The sequence below is a fragment of the Larimichthys crocea genome, chromosome VI (genome assembly GCF_000972845.2).
Source record: "Larimichthys crocea isolate SSNF chromosome VI, L_crocea_2.0, whole genome shotgun sequence".
NCBI lineage: Eukaryota > Metazoa > Chordata > Actinopteri > Sciaenidae > Larimichthys > Larimichthys crocea.
In genome coordinates this window covers 11056708-11073418 of record NC_040016.1, presented here as the reverse complement: position 1 = coordinate 11073418, position 16711 = coordinate 11056708, and the positions used below count along the sequence as shown (strand labels likewise).

General features: G+C 37.7%; 2 protein-coding genes and 1 pseudogene across 2 annotated transcripts in view; 2 read left to right on the top strand and 1 right to left on the bottom strand.

Moving 5' to 3' along the window:
- Positions 1-270: 270 nt before the first annotated feature.
- LOC104931360 (sodium- and chloride-dependent GABA transporter 2-like) lies at positions 271-6247 on the top strand (annotated as a pseudogene).
- Positions 6248-8782: 2535 nt separating this feature from the next.
- Positions 8783-11895, bottom strand: ppil1 (peptidylprolyl isomerase (cyclophilin)-like 1). The gene is made up of 4 exons (XM_010746326.3): positions 11680-11895; positions 11369-11523; positions 9797-9865; positions 8783-9047 (listed from the first exon to the last, which is right to left on the bottom strand). Exons 1-4 carry the CDS (start codon positions 11733-11735, stop codon positions 8827-8829), a joined length of 501 nt encoding a protein of 166 aa, XP_010744628.1. The 5' UTR covers positions 11736-11895; the 3' UTR covers positions 8783-8826.
- Positions 11896-16397: 4502 nt separating this feature from the next.
- LOC113745879 (alpha-enolase-like) overlaps positions 16398-16711 on the top strand; it is a 2134-nt gene continuing 1820 nt past the window's right edge. Inside the window, exon 1 of the mRNA XM_027279440.1 lies at positions 16398-16522. Within this exon, the coding sequence (XP_027135241.1) occupies positions 16440-16522 (83 nt within the window). The 5' untranslated portion in view covers positions 16398-16439. The remainder of the gene's footprint in view (positions 16523-16711) is intronic.

Sequence of the window (16711 nt, the reverse complement as noted above, 5' to 3'; positions counted from 1 at the left end):
AGGGGATTGCAATGCAGTTGCACTAGGTGCAACTAAATTCTACACACTGGACCTTTAAAGCAATATGTTTAACACCCTGTCAATCATAGAGCTCCACTTTCAATACCATGTCCAAAAAGAAATTAGTCACACAAAATCCATCACTGTCCTGTTTGACATTTATAATTATGGAGCCTCTTACAAAGCTGCAGCAGGCAACGTCCAGCCAGTGAATACAAAAACTCAAGGATCTACGCCAGCCTTCCATTCGAGCATTTCTGCATGAATAATATGGCAGGCTCTGTGCGCAGGCTGTGCTATCTCCATCCAAAGACTACTACTTCACAAACAGTCCAGGAGCGTGGCAAGTGGGGCAGCAAAAAGGAGTTCATCCTATCTGTGGCTGGTGCTATTATTGGACTTGGAAATGTGTGGAGATTTCCATATCTGTGCTACAAGAATGGTGGCGGTGAGTAATACTGTTTATTATTCTGTCAGGTTTGTATTCTTACTCCAACCTCCACTTAATAAAAGTGCAGCTTAGTGTCAAATGCAAACTTTTTAAAATGCTCTCGTTGTCGTCCAAGACATAAAGAAAATAACTGGAAAAAGTACTGTTTTATTATTCACCATCTATCTGCCTTCATCTGTTTATTACATACAATAAGTGTTTCACTCATTTACATACAGTGTCATATGGTGATATTGTTTGCACTAAACCTGACAAGAAGCAGCATGCTTATAGTTATAATCTGATCTGGTCTGTCAACATAACAGGCCATTTCTTTAATTGGTGAAGACAAAATACTAGTAAAAGAGATATAATGGCACTATATTTTATGTCAGATCAGGCTGTGCCAGGTACACATCAGCTGAGAAACACATTTTTTGTGGTGACACCCTGCTAAGAATATTAATTTCAAATTTAATAGTCGCATATTTTAAACATCTCTTCTCATTTAACAAAAAAACGTATTCTTAAAATACTGAAATGATTGGTATTTTTGCAGTTTAGCACTCCCTACTACTTAAGAGTGTGATACCTAAAATCCTCCTCCTCCTCCTCCTGGTGATCCAAAACACCTGTCCTACAAACACTAACACACACTGAGCTGATGTTAACTAACAACAGCTATACAGCATCAAATTATTTTCAACCAATAGCAATAGCTAAGTAAATCTCAAACAGACCACTGACTGAACGTTAGCTGGCAACAGCTGCAAGAAAATGTGAATTAGTTAGTGAGTCCCAATTGTTGTGCCAGTCACAGACAGATAGTTGGCAGGAAATCAGGCTTCAGAATTGAGCTTGTTGCACAAGCTATGTAAAATAAAAAATAATAATTATGTCTGTGTCAACGCCCAATTTAATGATACTGTGGGAAGAAGTCCTCAACACTTGTTTCCATCCTAAAATCCACACCATGCCTGAGTAAACTGCATTTTCTCACTTAACATGGGTGCGATTGGTTTATACTTTACTTCATAAATACTGCTCCAAATTTTTAACAGTACAGAAATAACTTTATTTCTTTTAATTCAATGTGTAATTAATTTCCACATGCAAAATTTAGGTACACAAGTCAGTACGATAGCAGTCCATACAGAGACCTTGTTTACAGTTCACATCTGAAAATGCATCTTTAAAAGTCTGATGTATGTGATCTCACACATACTTTTTTTCACTGTGTCCTGATATTGCAGTTTATTCTGCAGGTTACACGTAATCATGAACCAAATTTCTTGACAGTTTATCCAACAGTTGCCGAGACATTTCAGACAAAATCACAAATGGGGAAAGTCAGTAGGATTCATCCTGTGGGGGCCGTGAATTGTAAAGGCAAAGTTTCATGGCAATCAATGAATAAAAACTGAAGACGGAGAAAGAAGACTTATCAGTTATTGTATTGTTTACATTCTAGGTCAAATATCAACGTGTATGTGTGGTATACTACGCATGCTTAAAATGATTTATTCACATGTGCAGGCGCATTCTTCATCCCTTACATCCTCTTCCTTGTGAGCTGTGGCATTCCTCTGTTCATACTGGAAACAGCACTGGGACAGTACACCAGTAAGGGAGGAATCATGTTCTGGGGTCTGCCCCTTGTTTTAAGGTGAGGTTAACTGAGCAAGTTAAGAAAGAAATACTACATGCAATGCAATGTTAACATTTTATGTTGTTTCCAGGCATGGGATACGCCAGTCAAGTGATCATTTTCTATGGATCTGTCAGCTACATTGTGATTTTAGCGTGGGCTTTCCTCTACTTTCTCCTCCTTGTCTGGTGAGCTGCCATGGGCCACCTGTAATAACACATGGAATACAGGTGAATTAGTTATTTGTCTTCAAGCATTATCAGTATTAGCTCATGCACCACTGACTATTACTGCATTTGTTTGAAGTGTGTACACATTTAGTTTTAGCATTTACAATCATTTACAGAAAATTGTATGTAAAAAATGAAATATAATGTGTGATAATTGGAATTTACCTAAACTGATTAGTAGTAGTAGTAGTACTAATCATTGAGCATGCATTTACAGTTTTGACTGTGTTCAACTATATTTTGATATGTTTCAGATTCTTGTCTCGTTTTGAACATCTATAACGCTGCTGCTAACTGGACCTCTCCTGTGAATGCATCATTGTCTGTACTAGAGTTTTGGCAGTAAGTTTTTATCCAAATGAGACTGAACTTAATATAAAATGTGGCGTCTGTAGTGGAGAATTGTATTGTATTCATCAATGGGCAGTTCGGTCAGTGGAGAGAAAGTTCACAGGAGTCCAAGATGTCTTATGCTGAAAGATTTATTGAAGCTTGATCAAGCAGAAAGGAGGATTTATCAATACACTGCCTCAATTCTGAAGAAACTTTCTGGCTTGTCTAATGACCCCCAGGGCCGTGGCACAACTAATCTAGGTCCATAAATTTTCATACTTAATGCCAGTTCATCTGTCAAATGTTTAATTAAAGCCCTGACACACCCTGATAAATTCATTTATCATGTACAGACTGTTAATTGGTGTCACCATCACTCTTTTGATATTTACTGTTACATCTGTTAGGGCCTGCATCTGACACAAACTCACATTGCGTAGCTCCACCTGCGTTCAGCTTTAAAATGGGTTTAATCGGCCAGAATAATTGAAAACACCTGTGTACTGAAGGTGTGAAGGACCTTTGAATGCACCTTCACGCATGAATGATCATGAATAGTTTGCTGCGCTGCTACACCATTAGTTAATAAATATATAGACAGTACAAAGTCCTTGTGTTGTTGAAGCTTTTGTAAGAACAAATATATAATCCAAACTAAATATGAGAGTAATAAATATGCTGATATGTATTGTATGTTTCCTCAAATAATTAGTCAAAAATACTTTGGTCCTTACAGACGACGGGTGCTAACATATCCTCTGGCATAGGGGTTTTTCTTTTCTTTGTGCCTTCTCCTGGCCTGGATCATCTGCTACTTCTGTGTGTGGAAGGGAGTGAGATCCACAGGAAAGATGAGACTGAAAAGACAAATCCCGACTCAGAAATGTTGACTTCCCTCATTTTTTATTTTTATTTTTTAACCTAGGCTACTTACATCACAGCCACATTCCCCTTCATCATGTTGGTGGTGCTGTTTCTCAGAGGAATTACTCTTCCTGGAGCCTTCCACGGTATCAAATACTACCTATACCCCAACCCTGCACGGTGCCTATATTTGAATTAGCATTGAATTATTCCATGTAGCAAAAGGAGGACTGTATTAGGATCAGATAATGTGTTACCTGTCTGTAGGTTTGGATGGATGCTAGAACACAGATATATTTTACTCGTATGCCATATGTTTAGGATGCCTAACTACACTTGGGAGCTACAACAAGTACAACAACAACTGTTACAGGTGACTGAAACAAAGTTCCTATTTCAGTGGCTGCATGAAGCTAAGAGCATCCAGATTGTTTTGTCAGCTCCATATATTATTTTTATTTTTAGCTTTTATTTAGCTGCATCCATCATTTGACTCAAGTTATTTTAAGTATCTAAAAGCATGTATGTTATTTTACTACAGTGTAATAAGTTTAACAGCTCTGTGTTACTAAGAGAGACATAACAGCACAACACATTGTTTCTGATTTACAGAGACTCCCTCTATCTTTGCTTGTTGAACAGCGGGACCAGCTTCATTTTTCGGCTTTTCCATTTTCTCAGTTCTGGGCTACATGTCACAAAAACAGGGTGTCGACATTTCTTCAGTTGCTGAGTCAGGTAATTAAAGTGTCAAGACTAAATAAATACATTGTCCTGTTGAGTACTGCCTCAAGGATTTTAATCATACTCTAAAAAAACCAAAAGAATATACGCAACTGTTTGATTCCATTAATAGAAAATCATTTCAAATTTTCAAATAGTTTTTTATCTGTTATGATTATTTTGACTAAAATCCTCAAGAAACATAAACAATGGATGTAACTTTGCACACAAAAAAAAATCCAAACTTTGTCACCGAAAGTTGTCTGAAAAAAGACACTTCTGCAGACAACAATACTCACTGTTGCTTTCACTCTGCAGGGCCTGGCCTTGTGTTCATAGTCTACCCACAAGCTGTGACCCTCTTGCCGTGGCCTCAGGTCTGGTCTGCGTGCTTCTTCTCCATGATCATCTTGTTAGGAATAGACGGTCAGTTCAGCCGCCATCTGGATGTATCAGAAAAATTTAAATTTTTCTTCTTTTGTTGTCTCTACATTAACTTTTCTTTCTGTCATTCTCCAGTTTGCCGGGCTTGAGAGCATCATGACCTCTCTGACGGATGTCTTCCCTTCCCAGATCCGAAAAGGATATCGTCGAGAGCTTCTCCTGCTGCTGATCTGTGCTGTTTGCTATGTGTTTGGCCTGTTACTGGTGTCAGAGGTAAACGTATTGGTGGTTACGTAAGCAAATTCACCATATTCATCACATTTGAGATGTTTGTAGTCTGCTCAGTTAACACCTTTTTTACATATTCTAATTTATTTCCTGTTTTCATGTTAGGCTGGCGCATATATTCTGCAGATCTTTGATCACTATGTATGCAGTGGTCCCACTCTTCTTCTTCTGATGCCAATCTTGCAGTCAGTGATTATTGGATGGATTTATGGTAAGATGCAATTGTCACTGGTACACATTGGTTACACATTGATGTCATACTCATTGGACAACTTTATAACCAAAAATACAGTAGGTATTTATTCATGTATGATTCTCAGGAAAGGTATTTACAGTACATTAAAAGATGTCAGAATACTTAATTGGCTTAAATTGTTGATAATGACACCAGTGACCTGAACACAAGCTATTTTCACAGAAGCGTCACTGTCTGCTAAAACCGCCGTCTCCTGCATTAGAAAAGCATGCAGTCAAAACAACCAAACACTGAATTTGTCAAAAAAAAAGAAAAGAAACACAGTTTCACACAATACAGACAGAGGACTGTATAAAACGTTCCTAAAAATATCAGGAAAACTAATCTCTGATGCAACATTTACAGGATAAATTCACTATTTGAGTTAATTGTACAGTTTATTGGTTGTTTTATACTGTTACTGTTTTACACTGAACATGATATGACATAGCCATAAAATATAATAGAAAAAGGGATCCCTCAAGGAAAGAGGATGGGAAGCTTTGTACTAAAATATGTGTAATATGTTACTGGGAAAGAGCTTATAAGAGTGTTTGTGTCGGTCCTAGCTGCTGAGCGCTTCAGTGACAACATTTAGGACATGATTGGGTACAAACCTTTATCACTGATGAAGTACTGCTGGATATATGGCACCCCTCTGATCTGCAGTGTAAGAGTTTAAATTATATTTATAGAAATTAGATTTGCTTTAGAAACCCAACAATGTTTAGCTATTTATGATTTGTTTCTCTTTAAAGGGCACACTTGTGTTTTTACTCCTGAGATACACCTCGATGAGGTTCAACAACTCCTTTATGTATCCTTGGTGGGCGTACTGGGTCTGGCAGGTTTCTTGCCACGTCTTCTCTTACGGCGATTCCAGTGACCATGGTCTGCAAACTGGCCGAAGGAAAAGGGACTCTGTGGGAGGAGGTCAGTGGTGGTTTAAGAAGCATGCAAAGTTTCTAAAGTATTTATTGTTGCCAACGTATAGTGTTGTGCTGCAACCGATATCCTTTTACAATATTAATCCTTTTCCCTAGCGTCTCAGGTCAAGCTCCGAACCTGCCGATGACCCCCCAGTGATGGTCTCACTGTCTGTGATGGTGTGAAAAAGTCAATATGAAATGCTCATCATTTAAACTTAACTTTTTTAAATATATAAAGCAGGTTGTTTACTACATATATGGTGGTAGTATTATTTATTTTTTTAAGATGATGTGACCAGATGTACAAAATACACTTAGCCACCAACAACCAGTTTCTACTATAAGTGTTTTTGTATGTCTTCAATTGCCTGTATACAACAAGCGCACAAACTTTTATGATATTGCTCTCTATAGACAGGACATTACTGTTGTAAGTAAGGAACATATCACCATAATGAGGAATAATAACCCTGGTGTTGCGATTATTCCCCCACCCCAGCTAACTTTCTACATTATAAAGCTTTTTTTCTACCTGAGGACACTGTGTACTTATTCTAGTTCATTCCTTTATGTAACATAATGTTGACTACTACTTAAAAGTTATTTAGAGATTATAATGTTTACTATCACACCTACAAGAAACTGGTTTCAAATCTAAGTTTTTTCATAAATACTTACTGAGCTATTACTTGAAAGAAACATTTAGAAACTAGGCTAATCATCTTCTTCAGCTACGTGTGGGAGATCGACAGTATCATTATCAGCAAGCTTCAACAATGCTGACCTCTTCTGTACATGTTTTCGATGCAGTGTTCAAGTCAGCCTCCTGTTTTTTTTTCTAGCTGAGCAGGTTTGAAGAGCAGAAAAGAATCCTGTTATTACAAAATCATCAGAACTATCAGTGGTGTTGACAGAGTTGGTTTTCCTGCTGCTCTGATGTAATCTCAACCTATAACCTACAAACACTAGCAAACACACTGTTTGTTCATTTTACTTTCTCACTTTAACTATAATGATAGAGATATATAAATATAGATACATTTTCTTTTTAACTTATTAAGAGAAATCATGGAGTAATATTGTTGTTACTTGTTTAACATATAGAAGCATATTTTAAGTCACATAAATGTACCTCAAGATAAGTGTTAAGCTGTTTGCTATTTGGATTTATAATACAAATCCTATAGTGCCTTAAACATTACGTTGACTTCTTTTGGTACATATTTCCTGATTAGCGCTGGATATGGATGAGGGTTTTATTTTATAAATGTATATATATCTTGTGTCTTCATGCATGACTTAGTTGTGTGACTAATTTGTATAATAAAATACTTTCTCAGACAATTTGGCTTGTTTGTTTTCATTATACATGCATGTGACTTCAGAAATTATTCTTACACCCTTTTCAAACCGATTCAATTTCACTTTACTTTGATCAGAGAGGTTTCTAGAAAAAACTATTTCTAGGGCTTGTTCCATGAAGCACAGTGAGCCCCATTGTGATTGTGAAAAGCTGAGAAGACAAATGCAGTGAAAACAGCTTGAAAGGCCTTGAACCCAATGACCACGTAACTCTGGAAAGAAGAACAACATATTTGCTTCACATTATGAGCTGTGAATTATTAAACCTATAAACACAATCAAGTCTGAAAACTTCCCAGTCCACTATGTCTAATAGAGTTGTGCAACTGTTGCTTTCTTCCTTAAAATGTAAGTCAAAGTAATCAACTATTCTTTGATATTAATCTCTTCATTCCACCTTATTATTGATTGATGTGTTGATTGTTTATCAATGAATCAATTCTTCGATGTATAGAACAGAAAACTGTGGAAAATGACCATCACGAATTCAGTCTAATGTCACAATGTCTCATTTTGTTTTAGCACTATTGCTTGAAAAATTTAGATAATTGATTATCAAAGCAGCTGATACATCAACGAGTTAATTCATGGACAAACTGTTGCCGGCCTATTTAACACCAAAGACACTTAAGAGTCATTTCCAGTATCTGTACCACGTGGGTTTAGCCTCTGCCGCTCCCTTTCGGGAAGCAGTAGGTCTCGAGTCTGTTCACTCGAATGGGAGAGGTGAACGTGAGCACAAATTATGAGTGACTCTTTGACCCCAGGGTCACTAAACTGGACTCTTTTTTTCACAAGCTGCATATCGTCTGAACATTTACAGACATTTTACAGACTGATAAATCAGGAGAAGATTAACTTCAAGACACCAACACACACACACAATCTCACAAGATCTAACAACTTCTGTCACTGCTGAATTGTTGGTCAGGTTTGTCCAAAGAGGAATTATAACAACCAACTAACAACTTTAACCGACCTCTGGTACAACGTGATCTGTTGGCAGGATGTGCTGAAATAGCCGTGTTAGACTGAAAATCTAAAAGGTTTCTGGTTCCATCCCAGGTTTTAGCAACAAATGTGAATCCTTTCTTGGATTACCTCACCTCTGGGATTAATACAATATCTGTTCAGAACACTTCCGAATGAGGTTTGAAGTATACTTAGTAAACGGGAAGTGTGTTCTGCGTCACATCACTTTTAGTTGGTCATATGTAGATGGAGAGTTTTTTTTTTTTAACCTTTCAGTTGGTTATGGTGACACTTGCTTAAACAAATACTGTCCATATGCTTTTCTTTTCTTTCTTTATTTATTTATATTAAGAAACATGACCCTTCACATTTAAAAAACATTTATTAAAAAAAAAAAAAATCAGAGTAAAAAACAAAACAGCATTTGTTTAATTTGCTACATGAGTTCTGACAATTTTGATATCATCAACTGGCCGATCTTGAGGGTTTGTCTCTACCATCCCGATCCGGTTCAGGACTCCCATCCCCTTAGATACTCTTCCAAAAATACTGTGCTTTCCATCTAACCACTGAGTGGGTCCGAGGGTGAGGAAGAACTGACTTCCGTTTGTGTCCGGTCCTGTATTGGCCATCGCCAGAATACCAGCACCTAACACGCAAACACAGAAACAGAGACGCACAAATGATGTGAGATCGTTACAATTTTGTGACTTACAAATCCCTCAGGTATCAACATCCACATAAATTCAATGCTAGCTATCTGAAACACTAAGCAGGTCCATTTTATTTAGGTTTCAAATCAAGAGATTCTTCAGGTGAAAACAATAATATATCTACACATCTAACATTTAGTAAACAGTAAATGTATTATATGTATTTGAATATCCTCTTAGTTACCACTTTATTATAATTAAGCACACCTAGTTAAAACTAATGTTCAATACAACAACGCTGCAATAAATCGTACCATTACTTTTGTCAAAGTAATATTAAAGACTCAGTAGACACACGTATTATAATTAATTATTAAATTCAGATTCAGAATTAAGATTCATTCTTGTAGAACAATACACCATGAAAACGATCACGGATATGTGGAAGCACCCTCACGTTTATACTCAACAGAAGACGGGGTTCAGCAGCTTCCACCACTCAGAAGTTAGTTAGTTGGTTATTTTAACACTCTTTGACTTGTTTGAACATGAATCTGACTTGTCCTGATCTGAACTGAATGTGTGAAAGTGTGTGTGTGTTTATTTTCCTACAAGAATAAACAATCCAGCTGGGCTGGATGTCCTTTCTACAGCTCATCTCTCGGCTCCTCATTTACACCTCCACACACACGGCCTCTACACTCTGCCACCTTGTATTCAGTGGGGATTTTTCCACCGTGTTTACCTGTGAATTTCAGTTCTGGGTTCAGCTCATCTTCAAACTGTTTACCAAATATGGAGGCACCACCGCGACCTGTGAGGAGAACAAAGATGAGTAAGAACAAGATAATATACAATTATGAGTGTCATGTCGTTTTTGAAGAGGCTGGTGTTTTACCACTGACATGTGACCTTCAGACTTTGCTGTAAAGTTTAATATTGCTCTGTCTATATTTCACACTTGTTATTTTGCCAGAGCCCGTTTTGTGAGTGATAAGTTGCCAGACAAAAGAGCATGAGTTACTACATGTGGCGTGATGTGTGACAATGTTGAAAGGCTGCCAATAAGTGCTGGAGGAAAATGTGTGATCAAAGAAATACGGATAACTCACAATTTTAAATAAAGAAATATTTTTTAACTATGAGACGAGATGCAAGGCAGTAAATACACTACATTGCCAAAATATACACTTGAATGTTACACACAGTTGAGCGGTAAGGCCACGACTAACAGCTGGCATTCAAATTCAGCCCAGAGATGTTAGATGGAGTTGCTGGGCAGTCTGGAAGAAGACGACTTGACAGCCTGTTTCTTTCACACAGTAAGTCAGAACACAATTTTTTTAAGCTTCACTTCAAAGCTATAAAAGGTCCTTCCCCAAACTGTTGCTATGAAGCTGTAAAACTGTGTTGCAGCACAAGATTCGTAAGGTTATCTTAAACGTTTCTGTGAAAGTACTCTAAGTACACGCTATGGTAAAAATAGAGACAATGTTATGAGACGGTTGTGTTTAATTTATAAGCAGTTATTGATTTCCTGAGGACCATTATTGGAAGAGCTGCTCCATTTAACATTTTATATAATATGTTTGTGTTGATTTGTTCTGTACGCGTGACATCCATTGCACGTCTGTCCGTCCTGGGAGAGGGATCCCTCCTCTGTGGCTCTTCCTGAGGTTTCTTCCACCTTTTTTGTGGGCAAGTTTTTCCTCACTCGAACCGAGGGTCTAAGGACAGAGGGTGTCACTCCCTGTACAGATTGTAAAGCCCTCCGAGGCAAATGTACTTTGTGACTTTGGGCTATACAAATAAAATTTGATATATTCATCCTTCCTTCGCTGTTTTTTATGGAACAGAATAAACTTTCCTGGCACGTCGGTGATTTTACATTCATGAATTCACCTAAAGATCTGGATATTGCATAAACATAAAGGAGCTAAACTTGTAAATAAAAACTATAAATTAGGAGGAAATGATTCATAGGTGACAGCGCCCTTTGCAAGGAACCTCAAAAGATATTAAAACAGATATTGTTCTGTTTATAATGGTGCCAAGCTTTGACCAAATGAAATACGGGTCTAGAATAATGGTTTTCACATACAAAAGACACATTTGTCTTGATATTTTGGGGCAAAACAAATAAAGTGAGAGAAAATACACAAGCATATGGTATTCAATGTACAATATACAGCATACTATAAGCGTACTTCATATATAATGAATTTAAACTGTATTTTACCTAGACTTGAACACTATATGACATATTTCTTTCCACAGAAGCATGTGGACATGGTGTAGGTGTATATGTTGGACCCACCTGTCCCTGTGGGGTCTCCCCCCTGCACCATGAAGTCTTTGATTATCCGGTGAAACTTGGTGTTGTTGTAGTAGCCTCTCCTGGACAGCTCTGCGAAGTTCTTGCAGGTTTTCGGTGCGTGTCTCCAGTACAGCTCCAACACAACCGTGCCCATCCTGTAAACACACGGTGTCAGTACGCGGTAAGCAGCCCAGGCTCTCTTTTTTAGGCCTTTAGGTGAAGTATAATACAGTGATCAGTGAGTGGATGTCACAAACAAAGCCAGCATAACAACATCAAACCGAGCTAGCGTCACCCAGCTACAAACTTACGTCGTTTCCAAGGCAACTGTCGGCGGCTGCCACGTGTCTGGAGGTATGCCCGACATTATGATCCCAAACAGCGGCCTGTGGTTGTCTTTAAATAAAGTCAGTCTGGATTAAAAAGTGAGTTAGCACAGTTAGCACATTCATTCATCAACACATGTGTTTCTTCTTCTGTGGTTTCCCGCTCGTTTCCCGCGTGTGAGCGGAAGTCAGCAGCAGCAGCAGCAGCACGTGACCGCCTCCTGCTGGACGACACGAGCATTTCACAATTTACACGAGGGTCAAACAGGTTGTGTGTGTTGTGCAAAGTTTAGGCACGCAGTATTTTGTAATGCTGTCTTTATGGATATTGATTGGCATAAAGCCAGAGAATTACATTTAAAAATACTACATAACATATACCCATCTACAGCATGTATATCAAAATTCCTTGACATCAATAACAAATGCACCTTTTGTAAAACCAAACCTGAAAATGTAACTCATTTATTTCATAGTTGCCCGTATAGTAGTACATCTTGGAAAGAACTTGAGAACTATATACTGTGTGAAACAAAACATAAAATCAGCATTGAGGGGAAAAAACATTATCACTTATTTTGAATACCAAGAAAAGAAACTATGTGTTATTGTCAACCTTTATATTTTATTAGGGAAATTTCACATCCATAAATGTAAACTTCAAGATTTATCACCATCATTTAAGCTATTTTTGATTGAAGTTGATTATTATTTTAAGTCTCTTAAGTTTATTACTAATAAGAAATCTCTATCTATAATGAATATTCATGCAGATATTTTCAACCAATAACAGTTATGACCAGAACTTTATTTATATGTAAGATTACAAGTCTGCAACATCTAAGTTTTATTTTTGCTTTTCTGTTTTCATGCTTTTCCCCTTTGATCCTTACTATACTATCATGTAACTATGCTGGTGCTATGTCACTATTGTACAGTGTGAACTAGTATGACTGAAAAAAAAAATTGGCACATAGTATTGTATTGATTTCCGATACCAGCTGTTCACTTTACAGTCTTTATTTCACCAGCAATGAACAATGTATAATTATTTTTTTTAATAAAATGAACTTCCATCCATCCATCATACGGCCAGTGATGTTGTGGGGGTGCAGATGGACTCGCTGACTGTGGTGTCGGAAAGGAGGATGCCGTCTAAGTAGCAGACTATCTTGGACTATGACTCCCACCCACTCCATGAGGTTCTGGACAGACTCAGGAGCTCCTTCAGTCAGAGACTGCTGGCACCAAGATGCTCCACAGAGAGACACAAGAAGTCTTTCCTACCTGTGAGCATGTCTCTGCAACTCCTCCCTTAAAATATCAGACACTCCAAGTCAAGTCCAGTAGCTGTCGAACTGGCTTGTGCAATACATAAGTGCAATTTTCTCATGCATGCATACTGCACTGTAGTGGCCAGGTCACCTCCTGTTGTCAGTTTTATACTGTTGACCTGGACTTGTTTTGTTATAAATGTTTCAAATGAATTTGACTGAACTTTTCATGTCAAGGCTTGAGATTCTGTCCTACCTCTGCTCAGTGTTGATTTTTCTTCAGCTAAACTGTCTTGACTCCATGTGAAACTCTTGATAGATGTTATGGATGTCATTGATAGATGATATTCTTGTTTTGGACTGATCTTTTTTTATTATTATTTTCAGTCCAAGTCCACAAATTCAAATGTCTCTTTGCCAAACCAAGAGTCCAAAAACATTTTATGATGGTACAATGTGGAGACATGGCAGGAATAATGAATATGTGCCTGGGAAAAGATAAAAGAAAGAGGAAACTGTCATAGTTTGCATGTAAGGGCAGGAATGAAGATATTTATGACTATGGTCCACTATGTGGAGCATATAGCACGAATGTGTGAGAGAGTAGATAATGTGAGCTCCTGCTTTGAAGGCAAACATAATGTACATTATGATTTACACAGATGTCATGGCTACAGAGTACAGTCTGCTCAGCTCCATAAATCATCAACAAAATGTAGTTATAAAAATATCTCCACGCTTGCCCCTGGCTATGAGGCCCCAAGTCAAGTCCAGTCAAATCTTTACTCAAAGGTCCCAGAGTCTTTCAGTGTGGAGTTTGCATGTGCTCCCCATGTCTCCATGGCTTCCTCCCACAGTCCAAAGACATGCACTTAATAGGAATGTGAATGTGAATGTGAATTGTTGTTTGTCTCTATGTGCCCTGTGATGAGCTGGCGACTTGTCCAGGGTGTACCCTGCCTCTCGCCGAATGCCAGCTGGGATAAGCTCCAGTCCCACTGTGACCCTGTTGAGGATCCGCTGTTATGGATGGATAGTTTGTAATTGTTATACAGTATTTCTTTATTCCCAGTTTGCCAATATACAATTATTAAACTGGGTCAGTGTATTACTGACAAACTGGGATATGTACAGGCAACCTACAACCTTCCTCTAAAAATGTGTGATAATAACTTGATGTTTATCATGATGGTTGTTTTTGTTTTCTAATATTATTGTGTATTTTATTCGTTAGGCCTGCACTTTAATAACAGTTAAACATGTTTTAAATGCCCCAGTTTGATAGTAGCGCCCTTAAAAATGTGGTTTTAGGTCAGTGTCTGTTTGCTGAAGTTTTTTTTTCTTCTGAGCTTGTAAGCTGTTTAGAGTAGTATCATATGAGGGCGTAAGACATTTGGATCATAACTATTAATGACTCAGAAGGTAAGTAAAGTGTCCCACTTTATGAGTATTCACTCTATAAATCATAACCTGCACTATGTCTGCTTTCACCTCAGGAGATTTTCTGATACAGTAGCAGCTTGCAAACACACATTGAACATATAGAATTCGCCTATAACACAGTATCCATACATTAAAATGAACCTGACATAGATCTAAACTTAAATGTGTACAGAGGAATTCTTTATTCTTTATTCACACACACACACATACAACATATTGACATCCAGTAACTGTCATTTTTTAAACTTAAAAAGAAAAGAAGATTATATACCTGTGTGTGAATCACGTCTCCCGTAGAAGCTATCTAAATCTTATTAAGGGAGCCTGTGTACATGCAAAACAAAACAAGACAATACAAAACAAGACAATACACTGCATAGAGCATTAACACACATTAGACGACAAGCAACATGGTCCCCATACATACTAACAGTAGCTTTATCAGAGGTTGAAGCTCTCTATATAAGAATTAATCAGTTTAGTTTTCAGCTTTTTCTTGGAGGTGAAGATGAATTTCACCATTTTTAAACTCTGAGCTCGTTCCAGATCTGCGGTCCCCTGCATGCAGGAGACAAGCTGATACTTTTTAGTCTTCTTTTTCCCCCAGTGATTAGATGTTTATTTCTGGTATCAAATGCATCCCAAGAACCAGCACACATAGTTTTATGAATGATTTGATGCATCACACAGGTGTTATATGATACAGATTTAAACCAGCCAATTGGAGAAGACCAAAGCGATGAAAAAAAAAGAGGTCTTGTGGGTGGTATTGTACTCTGACCACGACACAGCTCGAATAATCTTTTTTTTTAAGGCTTTCTAACCTTTTCAAATAAGTGGGGTAAGTGTTGCACCAAATGACATTACAATATTTAATAGAATAAAAAAACTGCAGAGGAGTTAAACTCTAAAAGTAAAAAAAAAATGTGCAGGGGAATTAAACATTTGCATAGAAAATAAATATATAACTGTGTTAAGAAGTTTACCCGTGCTAAACATCTATACAAAGACTATTTATATTAAGATTACATCAACTTGGACTATGACTCTCACCCACTCCATGAGGTGCTGGACAGACTCAGGAGCTCCTTCAGTCAGAGACTGCTGGCACCAAGATGCTCCACAGAGAGACACAAGAAGTCTTTCCTACCTGTGAGCATCAGTCTCTGCAACTCCTCCCTCAAAATATCACACACTCCAAGTCCAGTAGCTATCGAACTGGTTTGTGCAATACATAAGTGCAATTTCTCATGCATGCATGCTGCACTTTAAACAATCAGTGTTTATTCTCTGTCCAGTCTCTCAAACACTAAATTCTTTTATACAGTTTTAGATTTATATATCGTATAGTTCACTGTTACTTGGCTTTTAGAATAAAATAGAATAGAATAGAATAGAATAGAAAGCTTTTATTGTCATTGTACAACAAACAACGAAATTACAGGGGGCTTCAACAAGGTGCTGGTCCTAATATAGGTAATAGTACAGTATAGACAAAGATAAAACCAACAATATAAATACAAATGCAAAAATAAAATATAGATGCTATACAAAGAAAACAGGGGCTATTCAAAAGAAGTGAATGCTGCATCTTGCTTGTATTTGCATAGCAAATGGTAAAAGCAATTATACAGTTATGGCACATGAGGTATTGAGGTGACACACAGGTAAGATTATTGCACAAGAGGTTTTCAGGATGGTGATGGCTTTGGGAAAGAAACTGTTCCTGAGTCTGTTTGTCCTGACTCTAGTGTTATCTAACTTTATCTTACTGTTATTGGTTTTATTTAACTGTTATTTATACCCTGTGTATACAGTGTTAATTGTATAACTATATATTTTTCTTGGGATATGTTCAAATGTTTTTGTTTTTTCTTGCCTTCACTTACTATCTAACTTACCGTTTGGGAGCTGCTGTAACACAATTTCCCTGCGGGGAATAATAAATAAAGTATTTCTGATGTTGGTTCTGGTGTAGTTCACACTGGGAGCTGTTGGGGCAGCAACATGTAGAGGAGTGTGCCGGAAATGGTTCAGAGGAAGAGGAGGAAGAAGCTGTCTGTCTCTCTGTGTGCGTCCTTCCTCACTGACTCCTCTGAGCTCTGTCACAGGTAGAGACACATTAACAGCGTCTGTCTGCTCATGTGTTAACGTGAAGCTTTATGTGTTTGTGTGTGTTTTTGTGCAGTAGTCTGTCACCGAGGCTGCTGTTTTTATATTTAATGTGTAACGTGTTAGTCTGTCTGAGAGGTCATGACCGGAAACGCCTCTGCGGTTTGCATAAGTGCAAGTTTCTACTT

What these genes read in the sequence shown, in the direction of transcription:
- ppil1 (XM_010746326.3), bottom strand. Translation starts at nt 11,735, where the DNA reads ATGTCGGGCATACCTCCAGACACGTGGCAGCCGCCGACAGTTGCCTTG. An exon ending in ACAGTTGCCTTGGAAACGAC is followed by an intron (nt 11,524 to 11,679) that starts GTAAGTTTGTAG and finishes GTGTGTTTACAG; the next exon opens with GATGGGCACGGTTGTGTTGG. An exon ending in GGGAGACCCCACAGGGACAG is followed by an intron (nt 9,866 to 11,368) that starts GTGGGTCCAACA and finishes TTCTCCTCACAG; the next exon opens with GTCGCGGTGGTGCCTCCATA.